The sequence below is a fragment of the Microchirus variegatus genome (genome assembly GCF_963457635.1).
Source record: "Microchirus variegatus genome assembly, chromosome: 1".
Classification (NCBI taxonomy): domain Eukaryota; kingdom Metazoa; phylum Chordata; class Actinopteri; order Pleuronectiformes; family Soleidae; genus Microchirus; species Microchirus variegatus.
In genome coordinates, this window is record NC_139802.1 from 35,383,408 (window position 1) to 35,401,652 (window position 18,245).

The following is an 18,245-nucleotide window of genomic DNA, read 5'->3' on the forward strand; positions in this document are numbered from 1 at the left end:
CTGGTGTTCCTTATAGTTATAACCCAACTAGTTTTAAAACCAAAACTAGAACTCAAGTCAGTTCCTTTTAACTCCACACCTTAAAGGGGAAAACAAAAATTCACCTGTAAAAGTGAGTGAAGGGGAGCACGCCAGATGCTGCTGTAATGAGGATCCTTTATTACTCCAGCTGTTAAACATAAACTGCCCACCAGTGTATTCACATACTCCGCCTTAAAATACACTGAAACTAAGCATCCATGGCTCCTTGTTAAATCAGTCTGGGAACTCATTTTTTTAAAAAACCTTGTTAAATAGCCGTAACACCGTGTTTAACAGCTGTGTGTGTGTGTGTGTGTGTACATTTCTCCTCCAGTTACTTATCCAGTTAGTTCTTCATTTTGCTTCCTCGTAACCTGTGGCCACGACTCTTTCCCACATGGCTAGGGGTGTGCCAAAAAATTCAATTCACATTTACTACTATTCATAATCAATATAAAATGTCCCAGAAATGTTTATAAAGAGGTATTTTTATTTATGCAATATGTGATATTGCTTTTATGCCACAACAATTCCATCTAAGCGTGGATAAATGTTTAAAACTTCCATTTGTCTCCAAAACTTCTCCGTTTGTCATTCTGTCTTGCAAAGCAGACTGGCGTAGGTCATCCTTTGCACATCTATAGATTGAAGCAGAAAACATTATGAATCAAATCGTTTTGAATTGAAAATTGCGATTTTGAATCCCATCGTAGCCCCAAAAATCGGAATTGAATCGTGAGATGTAGTAAAAGATTCTAACCCCGTCTACAAGGGCTGAGGTTCTACCTGGAACCATTTGCTTCTGAAAAACCCTTTCCCAAAGAAAGGGTTTTCCAAGGGTTCTTGGTAACACTAATAGTTCCAGTAAGAACCATTTTGATCCAGAGAACCCTTTAAAACCCCTTTCCTGAATAAAGGGTTTTAAATGGGTTCTTGGTGGAACCCTCCAAAAGGGTTCCAGATGGAACCTTTATAAAAAGGTTCTAACTGGAGCCAAAAAGGGTTCTCCTATGAGGACAAGCCGAACACTTTTATTTTTAATAGTGTAGTAAAAGTCTACGGACCTCTTCAGCAGACAAATGATGTTGGGATTCCTTTATAAAAAGGTTCTACCTGGAGCCAAAAACGGTTCTCCTATGAAGAGCTGAAGAACCTTATATGCTTCTACTAGAGCAGCAGAGTGTACTGAAAAACACCTCCAGATCAACAACATGTTGTTGTTGTTGTTCCAGGTCAAAGAAAAGTGTTTCCCAGAGAGAGGTGTGTGTTTGTGCGTGAGAAGGGCCTGATATAACCTGAAAATGAACAGGGCGTGTGGAGGGTCAGGGGGGGAGAAGCGGGCAGAGAGCAGAGAGAGGACGTCGGAGATCACGAGGAGTGGAAGAGAACAGATGAAAGAAACCAAATAGAGAGATAAAACACTATCTGTGAAAATAAATAAATGAAATGGAGCCATCGGAGTGTGCCATAGTGGGGGGGGGAGAGTATTATGGCAGAAGAAGATAGTTGTGTGGTGATGTAACAGGGCCCTGACTTTTGCCTCTGACAGTTGACCGAGCTGAGAGTTGTGTTGTTGTTGCTGTTGCACTCTGTGTCTCCTTTTAGATGTCCAGGGCCCATTAGAGCGGAGGAATGTTAATAAGCCCGAATGTTTAAAGGAGGGCAGATTGCCGACTCTTTTTAGCATCAGTGTACTGACAAGAGTGACACGAGGTTATGGAACACATGAACACAGACAGTCAAGCATTTGTATGTAACAGTGTACAGACATCCTCCTGCTTTATCCTCCACATGAGGGTCGACCTGTGCCAATCTCAGCTGACATAGGATGAAAGGCGCACACTCACACCTAAGGTTAATTACATTATGCTAAATAACATGCAATAATGGTAACAAATACTCTTTTTTATTAGGAACTGTTAGAGTAATATACGAAAATGACAGCCACAGATGTAATTATGGTCAGTTACAATAAGTGGCACCACTTTATCGGCCAATCTGAACCTGTGGTTCCTGTTTAATTTAACTCTGTGAGAAATCTCGTGTGTGTCTGAATCGTCGCACCCACCGCTTCAAACCTGCCAGCTCTTCATTTCTGCAATAATATTTGGCTAGTGCTCGTTGTCATACTTTGTGAAACTGTGACCAAACCTCGACCGCTTTTTGTTTATTTTCGCAGGGTCCTGATTGGTTCACCGCTATCTGGCCAACCAGCAAAACGAACCGGAGATGTCTACAAATGTCCTGTGGGGAAGGGGGACAACACGTGTGTCAAACTGGAGCTGCCGAGTAAGAACACTTTGTTTATTTATGTGTGTAGATATTCTTTACCTGGTTATTACATCAATTATACGGTTATTATCACTGTGTATTATTACATTTAACACAGCTTTTAGAGACTTTTAGAGACAAGGCAGCACGCTGCTGTTGTTTCTGGAACCATCCTGAGATACTGACACTCGAACCTCCTGCAGTAAAGTCCAACGTAAAGAATGTTAAGATGGAGGCACGTGGATCAGCAACTCCTTTGTGCTGGGATGTAAAATATTAAAATTGACACAAACTGGTCAGTCAGAAATAGCAGTCAAATAATGAGAAAACAAACACAAATGATTTGGGTAACAACAACTGTACAGCCAAAATATTTGCATTAAAAAATATATTTTGCAGACTGCAAATCATGTTTATGTTTTGAAATCATGTTTCGGCATGTGGCGCCACCTACCGCCGTCTACCAATCATTGCAGTCAGTAGAGTCTCAGCTGCCGAGCAACCACGGGTTGCCAGTTACGTCTGAGCTACAATGGCGGAGAAAACGAAACCTTTGACTTTGAGTGCAGTTACCGTTTTGGCCACATTCTTACATATGGCGCCTTTAATTACTCAGTGTGCTGAATGAGTACAGTTGTCTCTCGTGTACGTGAATTTTAATGTCGATTGATTGTGCGTTATTGTGCCGCTGTTTGTTTAAATCTAGTGTATATTTGACTGGGTCTCCTGGGGAGGAAGTGAAACCCATCAGTACAGGAAGACGGTCAATAAACAAGGATTTAATGTTTTCATCCTTCCAATTATATCTTAATTAAACAGATAAACATAATTTAGCTCCCTGGCAGCGGCCTGGAAATGCTCTACGAATGTTTGTCTGTGCATTGATGCAGGAAGACGTTAGAGTTAGTCCCTTTATCCGCACACTATCAGCTCAGGGATGTTGTTTTTTTTTTTTTTTAACATAGCTGTTTACACCTCGCGGTTATCAAGTAACAGAAGTTATAGTTCTCATGCTGTTGAGTAAATGATTGGCTTGAGGTGATGATAATGTATAGGAGAACCTGTGGAGATGACGCCTCCTCCGCACACTGCTGTGTTTGTTTTATCTTGGAGGAGTTTGTTGGACAAAAGCCTAAATCTCACATTTAGTCTGGAAAACCTCCACTGGGAGATGATTGAGACTGTCAGTCGGAGCCAGACTCCTCAGCAATCAACTGGGAGGAGCGGGTTTGCATGATGACAACAGCGTCACTGCTGTGTTTGGAATTTAAAGTGGAATGACGCAATGACCCGGCGACTGCATGAACCCTTTTTTTTAATCCACTCAAATTGATTCAGAACCCAATTTTCTTTGGATGTTTCAAGTGATATTCGGTGAGTGCCCTTGAGGAGCAGGACGCAGTGCAGCAGCAGAGCAGGATGTTCACGTCTCATTGAAGGGACCGACGTATCAGTCAACTCTTCGAGTAATTTGAATCTTTGCACACTGACAACGCCCTATAGCCTGACATTAACCTAAGTACATTTCCTCACTGTTGCAGCACAGGAGAGAGAGAGAGAGAGAGAGATGGATGCCAAAGCCATAATGAGCGAACACAACTGTGTGTCGTTATCGTGTTGTAATTTTTAATCACAGTTCCGTTCAACCCATAAAACGGAATGGTGGTTGTGCCAGGAAGGCTATCAGTGATGAAACTCTGGCAAGGATTTTACTCCCAAGAACCTTCACTAAACATCATTGTATTTTTGTTTATGCACTGTTTGGAAAATGAAACCGAAAACTTTGCTGGAAACTGGAAGAGATAATAGACAAACTTTTGGCTTAAACATGTAATGGTGAAAATAAAAAATGACTCAGGGCTCCATGCCGGCTCCAGTTCCCAAACCTAATTAGTTTTTTCTCGCGAACCGTGACATCATCAGCCGTCGGTGTGTCATATTCTGGGTTGTGAGGATGAGCGGGAAGTAGAGTAACCCGGAGTAACGTCCTCCCACTTTGGTTCCTTTTAAACCGGTGTTAACATGCGATGGTTCACCAGAAAGCACCGAGGTTCTGAGACTCCATAACAGAGCCAGAACCGGGTGTGTCTGGGAGTACTATGTGTTATTCTCTTGGGAATTTGGAGTAAAACTGTAAAAACAAAGGGTGGAAAACAAATCGAATTATGATTTTTTTTTTTAAATCATGGTATTTCTTCTAGCTTGGTAAACAGAAACAACTAAAAGTAGCAGTTGTCAATTTAGCTCATAAAGTATTGGAAGGTCAGTTTATCGGTGTTCTCTGCAATCCTGAATTTCAACACATGTACACTCTTAGAAATCAGGGTTCCAAAAGACTCATTCTACAAGGGCTAAGGTTCTACCTGGAACCATTTGTTTCTGAAAAAACCTTTCCCGAAGAAAGGGTTTTTCAAGGGTTCTTGGTACCATTAGTGGTTCCAGTAAGAACTATTTTGATCCAGAGAACCCTTTAAACCCCCTTTCCTGAATAAAGGGGTTTAAAATGGTTCTTGGTGGAACCCCCAAAAAGGGTTCTCCTATGAGGACAAGCCGAAGAACCTTATATGGTTCTACTTAGCACTTTTATTTCTAAGAGTGTAGAATTGCAATAATACAAATCATGCTGGCACACAAGCATGTTGTCCCAGTCCTATTTAAGACACTGGTATGTCTTGTGAAAGTGGCATTTGACCCGGTCATGCCACACCAAGAGGAAATGTGTGTGTGTGTGTTTGTGAGATCGGGGAGAGTTGTCCTGATAGTTATCTGCCGTCAAGGTTCAAACAAAGACAAAGACTCTCTATTCTCCTCTGCAGCTCCACAAAGCTGCTGTCAGTTGTGTTCCTCATGGACGCGTCAGAAGGTGCAAAAATCCCGGGTTCATCTCATGTACGATCTGAGATCGTCCCAAAAAAAAAGCCGCTTGTATAAACTCAGGGTCAGCAGAATGTCATCGACAGCCCAAATAATGCTCTCTTTTACATACATAGTGAGCATGAAGGCACGAGATGGAGGAACGATAAAAGGAGGAAGCATAAATCGTTAGATTAAAGGATGTCATTAAAGGATATCACGCCACACGACGTACTTCTAACAGTGCTCCAGATTGTTCGTCTGAAGAAGAGCAAAAACCAATCCTATAACTGACCACAGAGGAAAATCAGAAATGTTCTTTTCATCAAAATGTGCCCACAAAAAGAATGAATAAAGAGCTGATTCAATGCTTTAAAGTCATGTGAATGTATTTGGGACAACATGTGGAGTCAGATCCAGATCCAAGGCACTCCCAAAGTGAAGAAATAGTTTGTAATATCATGCTAATTTTAGCCACATGTTGTGGTTGCTTAATGATTCGATTCCTCCATTTGTCTTTCATCACCGCAACGGGGGGGGGGGGGGGGAGTTTTATCCACAAAACACTTTGTATTTAACAGTCTGTGTAAGATTCTGGGTGGGGGCAACACAGTAACACATTTAAACTATATTTGTCAGTATTTATTACATTCTCTGCAAGTGAAGATGTTTGAGTTTCTCTTCCTGTGAGAAAATGGAGGGGAGGAATCTGCCCAGCTGTTCAGTCTATTCCCTGTTTGTCTCACTCTGTTTATTCATCCATGATGTTTTTTTTTTCCTTAGGAAACACAACAGTTCCCAACGTACATGAAGTGAAGGAGAACATGACCATGGGAACCACACTTGTGACCAATCCCAGTGGAGGTTTTCTGGTAAGGCCGAGGTTGCTCTTCATACTATATGAAAGGACATTTTTTTCCATACCAAATATACAGTAATGGCAGCGCTGAACTCTAAACGACATTATTTCCTGCAACAAAGTGGGCAGCAGCTCCGTGTTCACGTGGCCTTTTGACTGTGTAGAAACAGCGGGTTTCAGCCTGAGTGTTTCCCAGCTCTGGGAAATGTAACAGGATACTGTAAATCAAGTGTGTAATGTATTGGTGCGTGATTATGAGATTAGCGGGGTGTGCAAATTACAGAAACAATGGACTGCATTTAATGCAATTAACCGGCGTGTTGTTGTAACTATTCACTCTGTTGATACTGTAATTCCAGAGCCTTCGGAGTTAATAAAAAAACATCTGTAAAACTCTGATTTCAACAGATGTTTAACAAGACTTGTCACAATATAATAAACAGTTACTACAATGTTACTGCCGCGCAATCTATGTACATTAAGTACCTTTAAGCCTCGTTAAAAGGCTCGAGGAATAGAAATAGGCCTGTTGTTCATTTAGTTCAATTTGGACTGAAATAGCTCAAGATGGATTGGGTTTAGATTATGTAAAGACCTGATCCTGGTCCCCAGAGGGTGAGTCCCACGGAATATTGAAATCATACGCAACAACAAGAGCCAGATTGTGTGGTTTTTAGTGAAATGCTCTTAATAACTGTTTTTGATTGATTGATTGCGATGGAATGGAGGTCACAAATCCCTGGTGCCCAGAGGATGAGGGCGACTCCGCGTCACGCTAACTTTTTTGATTCATCCGTTACTGCTTTATATATCCTAACATCATTTGTCTGCTGAAGAAATCCGTATACTTTTACTACACTTTTGGAAATAAAAGTGCTAAGTAGAACCATTTAAGGTTCTTCGGCTTGTCCTCATAGGAGAACCCTTTTTGGCTCCAGGTAGAACTTTTTTATAAAGGTTCCATCTGGAACCTTTTTGGAGGGTTCCATCAAGAACCTTTAAAAACCCTTTATTCAGGAAAGGGGTTTTAAAGGGTTCTCTGGATCAAAATGGTTCTTACTGGAACCATTAGTGTTACCAACAACCCTTGAAAAACCCTTTCTGCGGGAAAGGGTTTTTTCTCCCTTTCTTTAGGATATTTTTCAGAAGCGAATGGTTCCAGGTAGAACCTCAGCCCTTGTAGAAGGACCCTTTTGGAACCCTTATCTCTGAGCGAGAAGAAACAATAACAACATTTTCGCAAAGCACTTAGCTTTAGTTGGTGAACTTGTTCTTGCACAACAAGAACACAGCTACATCTTTGCCAATGTAACGAACGGCACCAGGTTTTGTGGAGCATGCGGGGAAATCTGCAGGAAATGAGGCCCAAAGATTAAATGATATTATTCAATTTTCCAGTTACCGAAGGTCATTTTAAAGCCTTATTTCCTCGCAGGCCCGTTTTCTCCTTCGTCTCCCCTTTAGTTTCGTTCTCTTCAGCAGAGTCAAAGTTTGAAGGGATCCAGTGTGGTTTTGTACAGTTATCCTCAGCTTGAGTAGTTCTTTCCTCTCGTTTTCTGTCTTCAGCAACCCTGCAGCCTCTTCTCGCCCATGACCTCATACTGGTGGAAACCTAAGCAGTCACATCCTGTAAATACTGTCTCATGCAACCAGTTTGTTTGTGTGTATGTGTGTGTGTGTGTGTGTGTGTGTGTGTGTGTGTGTGTGTGTGTGTGTGTGTGTGTGTGTGTGTGTGTGTGTGTGTGTGTGTGTGTGTGTGTGTGTGTGTGTGTGTGTGTGTGTGTGTGTGTCCTGTCTCCACAGGCGTGTGGTCCTCAGTATGGCTACATGTGCGGGCAGCAGCAGTACATCTCAGGAGTTTGTGCCAATGTCAGCTCTTCCTTCCAGATCCTCAACTCCGTGGCACCGGGTGTGCAAGGTACGCAGCAGAGCCGCACAGGAAGTGACAGTATCTGCACAAATTCCCTGTCCGGGATAAGCGATTACAATCTACTCTTTGCTGTAGTACCACCCAACCACCCTGACATCAAACTCCCTAAGTGAAGAGGGAGATTAGAGCATTCTTCTTAATGTAAACTTGTCTCTGTCTCACCCCCCCCCCCCCCCCCCAGCCCTTCTTCTGTGTCGTATGCCCATGTTAGGACACAGTCCACTGGGCCTGCACTCTGTTTCCTGCCAAGAAAACAATGTAGACAGTCAACTGTCAATTTCGCTCTCTGTTTGTCCTGTTCTTTCACTTTTATCAGGCAAAAAAACAGACACACATATACAAAATTTGATCATGCAATTGCTGCCAAAACGTGTTAAAATTAAAAGCCCAGAGTCATTCAATTATTTTTATCCATTACTGAATTAAAGTGAAGAACTGAGGTTGTACTTTGTAGAGAGTTCCCTTTTTTTGCGTTCTTGAGTCAAATGAGATGTCACGGATGCCTGGCATTTGAAATCAAATTAAAAACCACTGAGGTCCAGGAGTTAAATAATGAACTCGGGATGACTAATTTTTGCTGTTTGAACATGGAAGTAGCCACTTATTATTTTTTGAAAATGTTACCGTCTCATCTGTCAGCTGATTTTAAATTTAAGATATTTTAAGTGATGGCAATCTTATTTGCACTTCATAGGCCTCTCTTATAAAATCAAATGCACCCTCTACCTAGATCACCTGATTAATGATAGGTTAATCATAGAGCTTATTCTTTAATGTATTATTTATTTACTTATTTATATATTAGAACTGAATTTTGCTTTGTGGACAAAACAAGATATTTGAGAACATCATCATTTTGAGATTAGGGGGACAGCGATCAGCATTTTTTTAAAAATGTTTCTGACATTTTATAGACCAAACAACTAATTTATTAATCAAAAAGTAATCGTTAGACAAAACTCTAGTCTAATAGACATGCAGATATATCAGTCTGGACGATGTCTTATATAAGTTCTTTGGCTTGTCCTCATAGGAGAACCCTTTTTGGCTTCAGGTAGAACCTTTTTATAAAGGAACACTTTAGGAGGGTTCCACCAAGAACCCTTTTAAAACCCTTTTATTCAGGAAAGGGGTTTTACAGGGTTCTCTGGATCAAAATGGTTCTTACTGGAACCATTAGTGTCTTCGGGAAAGGGTTTTTCAGAAGCAAATGGTTCCAGGTAGAACCTCAGCCCCTGTAGAAGGACCCTTTTGGAAACCTTATTTCTAAGATGACCATCTATAGTCATGGTTGTCAAACTTCAGTGATTATGAATGTTGAAAACACCCTCTGACATTAAGTCCAGTAATTCAAAGGTAAACAAAACATAGATTTAAATAAACATGTAACAATGTTTTAGTGCGTTTAGCAAGACCATCATTGGAAACATGTAAAGATATAAATCCTATATTCTGTATCTATGTCAGAAATCAAAGAGAAGTCCAAACATGAAACCTTAATGAACTACAGTTGTTGCTCTTGTGTTCCAGAGTGTGCAAAGGAGCTGGATATCGTGATGGTTCTGGACGGATCCAACAGCATCTACCCCTGGGAGAGTATCATCAAGTTTCTGGATGGCTTCATCAAGAATATTGTGATTGGGCCTAAACTCTCTCAGGTCAGTCACGTGAATGAATCAAACAGAAACAGAACGGATGAATGGGCTAGTTATAAAACACTGGACTCAGTTAGAAAACCTATGAATGAAGATATATATTAGTTGCTGCCAGCACAATTTTTATTGCTTCTTAGGTTGAATACTCTTGATTGTTGAATGTTCCATTTGCTGCTCTTTATAATAATGAACTTCATTTTTACCTCTGTGTTATACCTTGACTTTCTTTGTCAATTCATCCACCATTGCTCTGCAAAGAGGCGTTAAGTTTTTATTAGGGTTTCAGTGATCTGTCCTGCAGCTAGGGCCGTTTTTCCAGAGGGAAACACTGGAAACTCTTCTGCCTGTGCCATCCAGTGGTTGCAAGTCACATCTTCCATGGCTGCTATAGTCCTCTGCCTGCTCTATAAAGAAAATCATGTCATCAAACAAATCCCACAGACCCAACCACAGCCTCAGCAGACTTTCTGGGTGGGGACAGAGAGAACAGGGGCATAGAAAAGAGAGGAAAAAGACATACTGTAAGTTGGATGAGGGTAAAAAAAAATTACAGGAATATGTGTGTGTTTGTGTGTGTTTCAGGTGGGTATTGTGTCCTACGGTGAGACCGTGACTCACAACGTCAATCTGAGTCAGTTTACCAACACACCTGACCTGCTGGCCTTTGTCAAAGATCTTCCTCAGCAGACCGGCTTCAAGACCATGACCTTCATGGGTATTGATACGGCCAGGTACTCAACATTAGCCCCTCCCACTCATTTGGTTTGAAAATGAATATAGTATATGAGGTGTGTTTGGAGGTTGTAACAGATCTTCGTAGCCCTCTGCTCACCTCTGCTTAATGTTAAAACTGACATCATTTTTCCACAGTTTTCCCATAAGGCAAACAGTGTTATGGGAAATGCAAAGTTATATCGTCTGATCTTTTCTTCAGAGTGGTTTGGGTAGATTTGGGCCACATATTGGTTTAAACCAATACAAATAAAGTGAGATAAGCTTTAAGGTTTAATGATCCAAGTATTCCCTCACAGTTTGGAGGTGGAGTCAGACAATCAAGAACAATGTTGGATAAAGGCTTAAACAAGCAGTTCAACACATAGTTGCATGTTTTGGGAAGGCTCCAGTGCCATCAGAGTGTGAACACAATCAGGATCTGATCAGGCCTGGGACCTTAAGGAATCTTAAGTGTATCAACAAATTATTTTTAAACTCAATCAGTAGATTTAGTCTTTGTAATTTGATGAAATTGCAAGTTAGCTGCATGAGAATACAAGTTAGTAAACTTTTCTTTAAAGGTGCATTATGTAATAAATCTAAAGCTGGCCATAAAATCCTCCTAATATGTCACAGAGACTCAGGAATAATGTTCATATAACAAACTGAACTCACCAACAACAACAGTACAGCCAAAATATTTGCATTAAAAAAATATTTTGCAGGCTGCAAATCATGTTTATGTTTTGAAATCATGTTTTGGCATGTGGCGCCACCTACCAATCATTGCAGTCAGTAGAGTCTCAGCTGCCGAGCAACCACGGGTTGCCAGTTACGTCAGAAAACGAAACCTAAAAGACCTCTGTATTTTGAATTTGAATGTAGTAACCGGTTTTGGCCACATTCTTACATATGGCACCTTTAATCAACTGATTGACACATTAGAAACCTTTATGAAAACACATCCTAATCCATTGTAATGAGTAAAAAAAACAAAGAATTCGGAGGTGTATTTTGTGTGACGCGTATAAGCAAATAAATGACTTTAAGGATCAATGAGCCAATTGGTTCATGGGAAGAAACAGATGGAGTCAGGAATGACAACCAGGTGCTCAGCTCTTTTTTATTAAAAGAAAAAAAAGAAAATAAATACTTGGTACGTTGTTCGGTGAAGTACCGTCGCCATAGTGAAAGCACATATCTATCTAAGAACATGCAGGTTCACAAAAATATTATCAACAAGCAAATAAATCACAAAAAACAAGCCTGGCCTTTAAATACTGACACATTCTGTTCACTGTGATTAAAAAGGAGGTGGAGGTACATTTTGTATTGTGTACTTTTTGGTGATGTTGAACCCTATGAAGCTATACTGACGTGTGTTTCTATTATTTTGTCTGTCAGGAAAGAGGCCTTCATGCCAGAGCGAGGCGCACGACCTGGCGTGAAGAAAGTCATGGTGATCGTCACTGATGGAGAGTCACATGACTTCCATAACCAACAGACGGTCATCAAAGACTGCGAAGACGATGGCATTGAGCGGTTCGGCATCGCTGTGAGTACGAACTAGACTTGTGTTGTCGAAAATTGTTTAGTCCTTCTTAATTGATTATGTGGTAACCATAACATGATATAAAGCCATTTTAGTCAAACATGTGGAGCACCCACAATTTCGTGGTACCCTAAAGTGCAACGACTATTCTGTCGTTGTCTATTTTGCTCTATTCTATTCAACAACAACCGCTGGTGTCATTGTGTTTCCAGGTTTTGGGAGACTATAATCGGCAGAACAAAAGTGCAGAACAGATGCAGAAGTTCATCAGCGAGATCGAGTCCATCTCCAGTCAGCCACTGAAAGACCACTTCTTCAACGTGTCCGACGAGTGGGCTCTGTTGACCATTGTCGATGCTCTGGGCAGCAAGATCTTTGCCTTGGAAGGTGTGACCTACTTCAGTCCTCATACGCTCGGTTTACTCAGTGTCAGATAACTTGTAACTGCAGTACAAAACCTAACAAAGCAGATATATTCTCACCAGCCGCTTTTTACAGAGGACAAGTGGCACCTGGTCTAGTCGTGTGCAGCTGTAGTCCATCTGCTGCAAGGTTCCACGTGTTGTATATTCATGGATGGTCCTTTGTAATCCTTGATTGTAACATGTGTTTTTTTTAAGTAACAGTTTCCTTTCTTTCATCTCGAGTCAGTCTGGTCTTTCTCCTCTGATCTCTGAAGTCATTTTCTCCCAGAGAGCTGCTGCTTTCTTTTGTGTATCATTCTTTGTAAACTCTGGAGATGGTTGTGTGTGTGTGAAAATCCTACGAGATCAGCAGTTTATGAAATACTCAGTCAAGCCCATCTGGCACTAACAACCGTTTCATATCACGCTGATGCTCAGTTTGAGCTTGAGCAGGGCCATCTTGTCCATATCTACCTGTCTAAATGGTTTAAGTCATTGTCTTGTGATTTGGTGACTAGATATTTGCACTAAGAAGCAGTTGTATCTTATAAAGTGGCTGGTGAGTGTATGCATATTTTGTGAAATTTGCGGGCAAACAAAAGCTAAGTTATCTGGCTCCAGACATGGTATCAGTGTTATGGAGCAGCTGTGGCTCAGTGGCAGATTGGTGGAGTCCAACTTTATCAGTCTACATGCCAATGTGTCTTACCCAGAGACACGGAGACTGTCGGGTTCAGCTTGGGGTTGGTCAATATTCTCTCAGGCTCCGGTTCAAACCGCACCCTGCTGTGAATGAGTGAATGTCAAAAGCTGTAAAGTGATTTGAATGGCCATCAATCTGCAAAGATGCTTTATGAAAACCGTATATAACTAAATGTATATGAATATGTTTATTTCCCACAATGTTGCACTATTTCCATCCTCTCTCTCTTTGTTCATTTACACTGAAATACTTAAATTTCCATCATATATATATATTTAATTCATATTTTCCTTCCTCAGCCACAAAGGGAAACTTTACTGCCTCCTTTGAGATGGAGATGTCCCAGACTGGGTTCAGTGCACATACATCCAAAGTAAGTCTAATCCAGATTATTTATGTGTTAGATACTGTATTTTTCAGTTTTAATTACATTTTTATTTTTAAATGTTTTGTGCCTTTGTGTATCCACTGTGATCTGAATGTAAATGGTAAACTTAGGCATAATATTGTTGAAATAGCACTTATTTTTCCTCAAGAAAATTCAGGTTGTGCATAATATATTTTGTAAAAAATATAATAATACATTTATAGGATATGACGCTATTATTTTCTTGTCTGGTCTGACACCCCTTTTTTAGACAAACCCAACAACTGTCAAGTAAAATGTGATGTCATCTGTGAAATCACCGAAATGAGCGAATCATGAGTTTAGTTTAGAGGGAACTTTTAATCATCTGATGTTTTTACGTGTGAGTGGACGTGCGCTGGCATAGACATAGTTTGCTGAGCTAATGAAATAATCCAGACACAATTCACCAGGGTTGTCTGTGCTGCATCTTCAGCCCTTTGGTGAGTCAGTAGCAGCTCCCACACACACACACACACACACACACACACACTCCTCTCTCTTCCTCGCACTGCTGCTGACCTCAGACCGGTGCTGTTGTGCCTGATTGCACGAGTGTGGGAGATGGAAATAAAGAAAGGAAGGGATCCCAAATGTAAACACAGAGCGAGGACAGTGAATCAGATGCTTGGTCACTCCTGTAAAAAAAAACAAAAAAACAATATGTTTACTTTTTGGCCTTTTACACATGTCGTGTTCATTCATTAGGTATTTCCTGTGTCTGTTTAAAGGCAAACTTCCTGCTCCTGACTCATGTTTGTCACCTCTCAGGTCAGTTGCGTGCGTAGTGTCTGTGCCTGCAGCGTCTCACTCAGCTCAACAAACGCAGGCAAACTGAATTGTTTCGTGACTTTGACTAACGATCCGTGTTATGTCCAACGTGACTCCTCCCCTTCCTTTCGATAATGCTGTTTCCTGTTGAAAAAGAAACAGCCTGATTGACATTTTTATGACTCTGTGCTGATGAATGTAGTAGTAGGAAATGTGTGCTTTTTACATTTCGTGCAAACGATCACTTGAACTTGAGAATGAACAGAATCTTCAAATTGCTCACCATAATCACCTCCTGTTGCCTTTTGTAGGACAGCGTGTTGCTGGGAGCAGTGGGTGCGTATGATTGGAACGGGACCGTGGTGATGATAAATGCGGGAGAATCCATCAATCCAGGGAAGAACGATTTTTACGACTCAAAGACTGAGGCTGGATATGAACGGCTGGCAGGATACCTTGGTGAGTTGATCTCTAACCCTATTTGTTTATTGTTTGAAAGCCAACAAATCAGAAGAATGAAAGAATTGCAATGCTGCACTAGAATCAAATGAGCCTTAACATGTATTCATGTACAGACACAAAACCAATACTTGCAATACACAACCATTATTCCCACTTTTAAAGGTGCCATATGTAAGAATGTGGCCAAAAACAGTTACTACATTCAAATTAAAAATAAAGGTATTTTAGGTTTCATTTTCTGACGTAACTGGCAACCTGTGGCTGAGACTCTACAGACTGCAATAATTGGTAGACAGCGGTAGGTGGCGCCTCATGCCAAAACATAATTTCAAAACATAAACATGATTTGCAGTCTGCAAAAGATTTTTTTTAATGCAAATATTTTGTCTGTACTGTTGTTGTTGGTGAGTTCAGTTTGTTGTATGAACATTATTCCTGAGTCTCTGTGACATATTAGGAGGATTTTATGGCCAGTTGCTTTACATTTATTACATAATTCACCTTTAATCTTTTAATGTTTTCCTCATTAGTTTTATTCGCTTTTTAAACAACCACCCACATTCAAAAATAAATTTTAATTTATATCCACAGCTTTTCAAGAACCCGCTGAACATTTGGAAACGTTTCTTCTCTGTCATCCCTTAAATCTGCAAATTAAGAGACCAAATGACAGCTATAAAAGTTACGATTATTAATCCATTTTTCAACTTTATTCCAAAGCAATGCCACTACCCTACAGCACCAAAACAAATGTAAAACAGAGAGCAAGATAAAACAACATCATCCCAGAGATTAACTAACATTTTACAGCTGCAGGATAAATATAGAGTCTCTCTCTCTCTCTCTCTCTCTCTCTCTCTCTCTCCCTCTCTTGTGTGGAGGATTGAGATACGCACTGTAATTTGTCTAACACTCCAACAGCAGATGGCTCTCGCTGCGTCTCATAAATAATAAACTTCAGGCTCTCTTCTCTTTGTCTCGCTGCCTTTTATGGCGCGCAGAACAACCACAGCATCTGAATGTCAACTTATTTAATCAACATGTCATCTGCAGCAGCACTGGTAGTTCCAGGCTTTACGTGCTGTAAACTCAGCTGTTGGCATACGTACGTGTCATCGGACCTCATGGTCTGACTGCTTGTCTCCTATCAGCTTCCGACCACACGTTCACAGCTAAACCACTGCAATATTTATTGAATGCAATATTTGCTTCTGTCTTGCCTTTCCCCGCAGGTTATGATGTTCAGATTGCATCCACCCCAGGCGGAGTGCTGTACATCGCTGGTGCACCGCGGTACAACCACACGGGCCGAGTCGTCATCTATCGTCTGAGTGAAACCAACAACATCGTCGTCTCGCAGATTTTAAAAGGAGAGCAAGTGAGTTTGGGCGTCCGCGCTGTCATCCTCAATCACACTCAGATATATTCACAACCAGCGCAACGCAGATGATGACACGTTTGACTGACTGATGACACTGCATTACCATAATTACACTACGGTTTCTGAAAGCTGAGAAGTTGCAAGTCAACACGTGGTTATTATGGTAATTTCACTTGCACAGCATCGCTGTCGCCAGAGAGAAGAGAGTTGGAAAAACGCCTGTACATAGTTTCCATTTTTTAGCCTGTTTTAGGCCATTGAGACAAAGACTCAAACAGGTGTTATTTGAAATATGTTTTATACTGTTCCATGACAGTGTTTTTTTCTCAATAAAACTTTTAGTTTTTCTTCATTTTAAATTGTTAATATGCTATTTTTAACATGCAGTATATTGTACATAACTGCCAGATATTGAAAGTTATATTGCAAAAAAAAAAGTCCAGACTAACATTTTGAGGCTCAGGGTTAAAGGATCAATGCTGACTCATAAGGCTATGTATTGACAAGAATCTGGTATTACCGTTAATCCCGATACAGGGCTGATGATACAATGTATTGCCATATATTGGAATACCATAAGTAAGGTGATATATTGCAATTTTATGAAAAACTATCGTGGATTAATTAACTATAGTATATGCCTAAAAAATGGCCAGTTTTCTTTGTCTCATGGGAGTCAAATGGCTAACTAACTGTTCTTCAGTGTATTTCACACTGAAGAAACAGTGTCATGTGACACTCTTAGAAATAAGGGTTCCAAAAGAGTCCTTCTCCAAGGGCTGAGGTTCTACCTGGAACCATTTGCTTCTGAAAAACCCTTTCTAGAAGAAAGGGTTTTTCAAGGCTTCTTGGTAACACTAATGGTTCCAGTAAGAACCATTTTGATCCAGAGAACCCCTTTATTCAAGAAAGGGGTTTTAAATAGGTTCTTGGTGGAACCTTCCAAAAGAGAGTGTATGAAATACTGCAATACTCTCCTCTGTACAGATTGGCTCCTACTTCGGCAGCGTCCTGCAGACTCTCGACGTGGACGGTGACTCCTACACAGATCTCCTCTTGGTCGGCGCTCCAATGTACATGGGCTCAGAGAGGGACGAACAGGGACAAGTCTATGTTTATAAAATTGAGGTACTGCGAGACTGAAAAACTTAAATTTGCTCATGTGACTGTGTTGGAGATCATGAGATTGATTGCCCCCCCCCCCTCCTCATGTCCCTGTGTTTTTCTTGCTTGCTTCATTACCAGGATGACAACTTTAAGCATGAGTTCACTTTAAAGCCAGTCAACCAGTCCTGTTGTACTGCCCAGTCAGCCAGCTGCACTCATAAAAACGAACCATGTGGCGCCCGGTTTGGTACGGCCATCGCAGCAGTGTCAGATCTCAACCTGGATGGATATAACGACGTGGCCATCGGGGCACCATTTGAGAACGACCACCGAGGAGCTGTCTACATCTATCACGGAGATAAGACGTCCCTGAAGGAGAAGTTTGTGCAGGTGAGACCAGTTCCTGTGCCTCTCCTGAGAACTGCGTGGTGATTTTTGAACTTTATGTTTATCTTCTCTCTCTCTCTCTCTGCTTCTGTGGCGTCTCCTCCTCAGCGGATCCCTGCAGGTGGGGACGGTGAAAAGGTGAAATTCTTCGGTCAGTCCATACATGGAGTCATGGATCTAAATGGAGATGGAATCACCGATGTGACCATCGGAGGCCTGGGCGGGGCTTCTCTGTTTTGGTGAGCTGTGACCCGTCCTCAGATATAAACAGTCGCTCCTTAAACAACACATTCCTCTTCCATCGTAACCAGCAGCGGTGCTCGTATCCCGGAGTCGTCGTCTCACATGTCTGCTTTGCATTGTCTTATTCGGGGGTTTAGACAGCTGTGCGCGTCCCACCGGGCATGTAGGCTGGAGACTAACAACTTCCTAATGATCTCTCTGTTAAAACCTCTGGCGACACAGCTTGCTGTTGGAGAACGGCCTACAGACTTTAACCCTCCCCAAACTTTTTGAAACATCAGCCCACACCATGGTTCAACTTCCCAGGCAGACCCTCTCCCACAGTTTCTACTGGCAGAGGCTCAACTAAGCTGTGTGAAAACTTCATTTCCCAAGTGACCTAGAGTTTAAATAGTATTTGGCAGCAGGCTGCGGTTCCTCTTGGAATGAAGCACAACGGTTGGGCGGAGAGAGAGAGCAGGGGCCAAGTTTCGTGCTCAGTATGCATTCGTTCCATGTTCCCGCCTTAAAGAGAATGGAGCGATAC

The 18,245-nt window shown here is 41.3% G+C and overlaps 1 protein-coding gene across 1 annotated transcript in view; it reads left to right on the forward strand.

The window, feature by feature from the left end:
* itga1 (integrin, alpha 1) overlaps positions 1-18,245 on the forward strand; it is a gene marked incomplete at its 5' end in the record, with an annotated part of 36,944 nt that overhangs the window by 6,949 nt on the left and 11,750 nt on the right. The window contains 13 exons of the mRNA XM_083903229.1: positions 2,201-2,310; positions 5,929-6,017; positions 7,808-7,922; positions 9,465-9,592; positions 10,172-10,320; positions 11,708-11,858; positions 12,068-12,242; positions 13,262-13,335; positions 14,451-14,598; positions 15,834-15,979; positions 16,970-17,110; positions 17,228-17,479; positions 17,585-17,715. Of these exons, the coding sequence (XP_083759355.1) occupies positions 2,201-2,310; positions 5,929-6,017; positions 7,808-7,922; positions 9,465-9,592; positions 10,172-10,320; positions 11,708-11,858; positions 12,068-12,242; positions 13,262-13,335; positions 14,451-14,598; positions 15,834-15,979; positions 16,970-17,110; positions 17,228-17,479; positions 17,585-17,715 (1,809 nt within the window). The remainder of the gene's footprint in view (positions 1-2,200; positions 2,311-5,928; positions 6,018-7,807; positions 7,923-9,464; positions 9,593-10,171; positions 10,321-11,707; positions 11,859-12,067; positions 12,243-13,261; positions 13,336-14,450; positions 14,599-15,833; positions 15,980-16,969; positions 17,111-17,227; positions 17,480-17,584; positions 17,716-18,245) is intronic.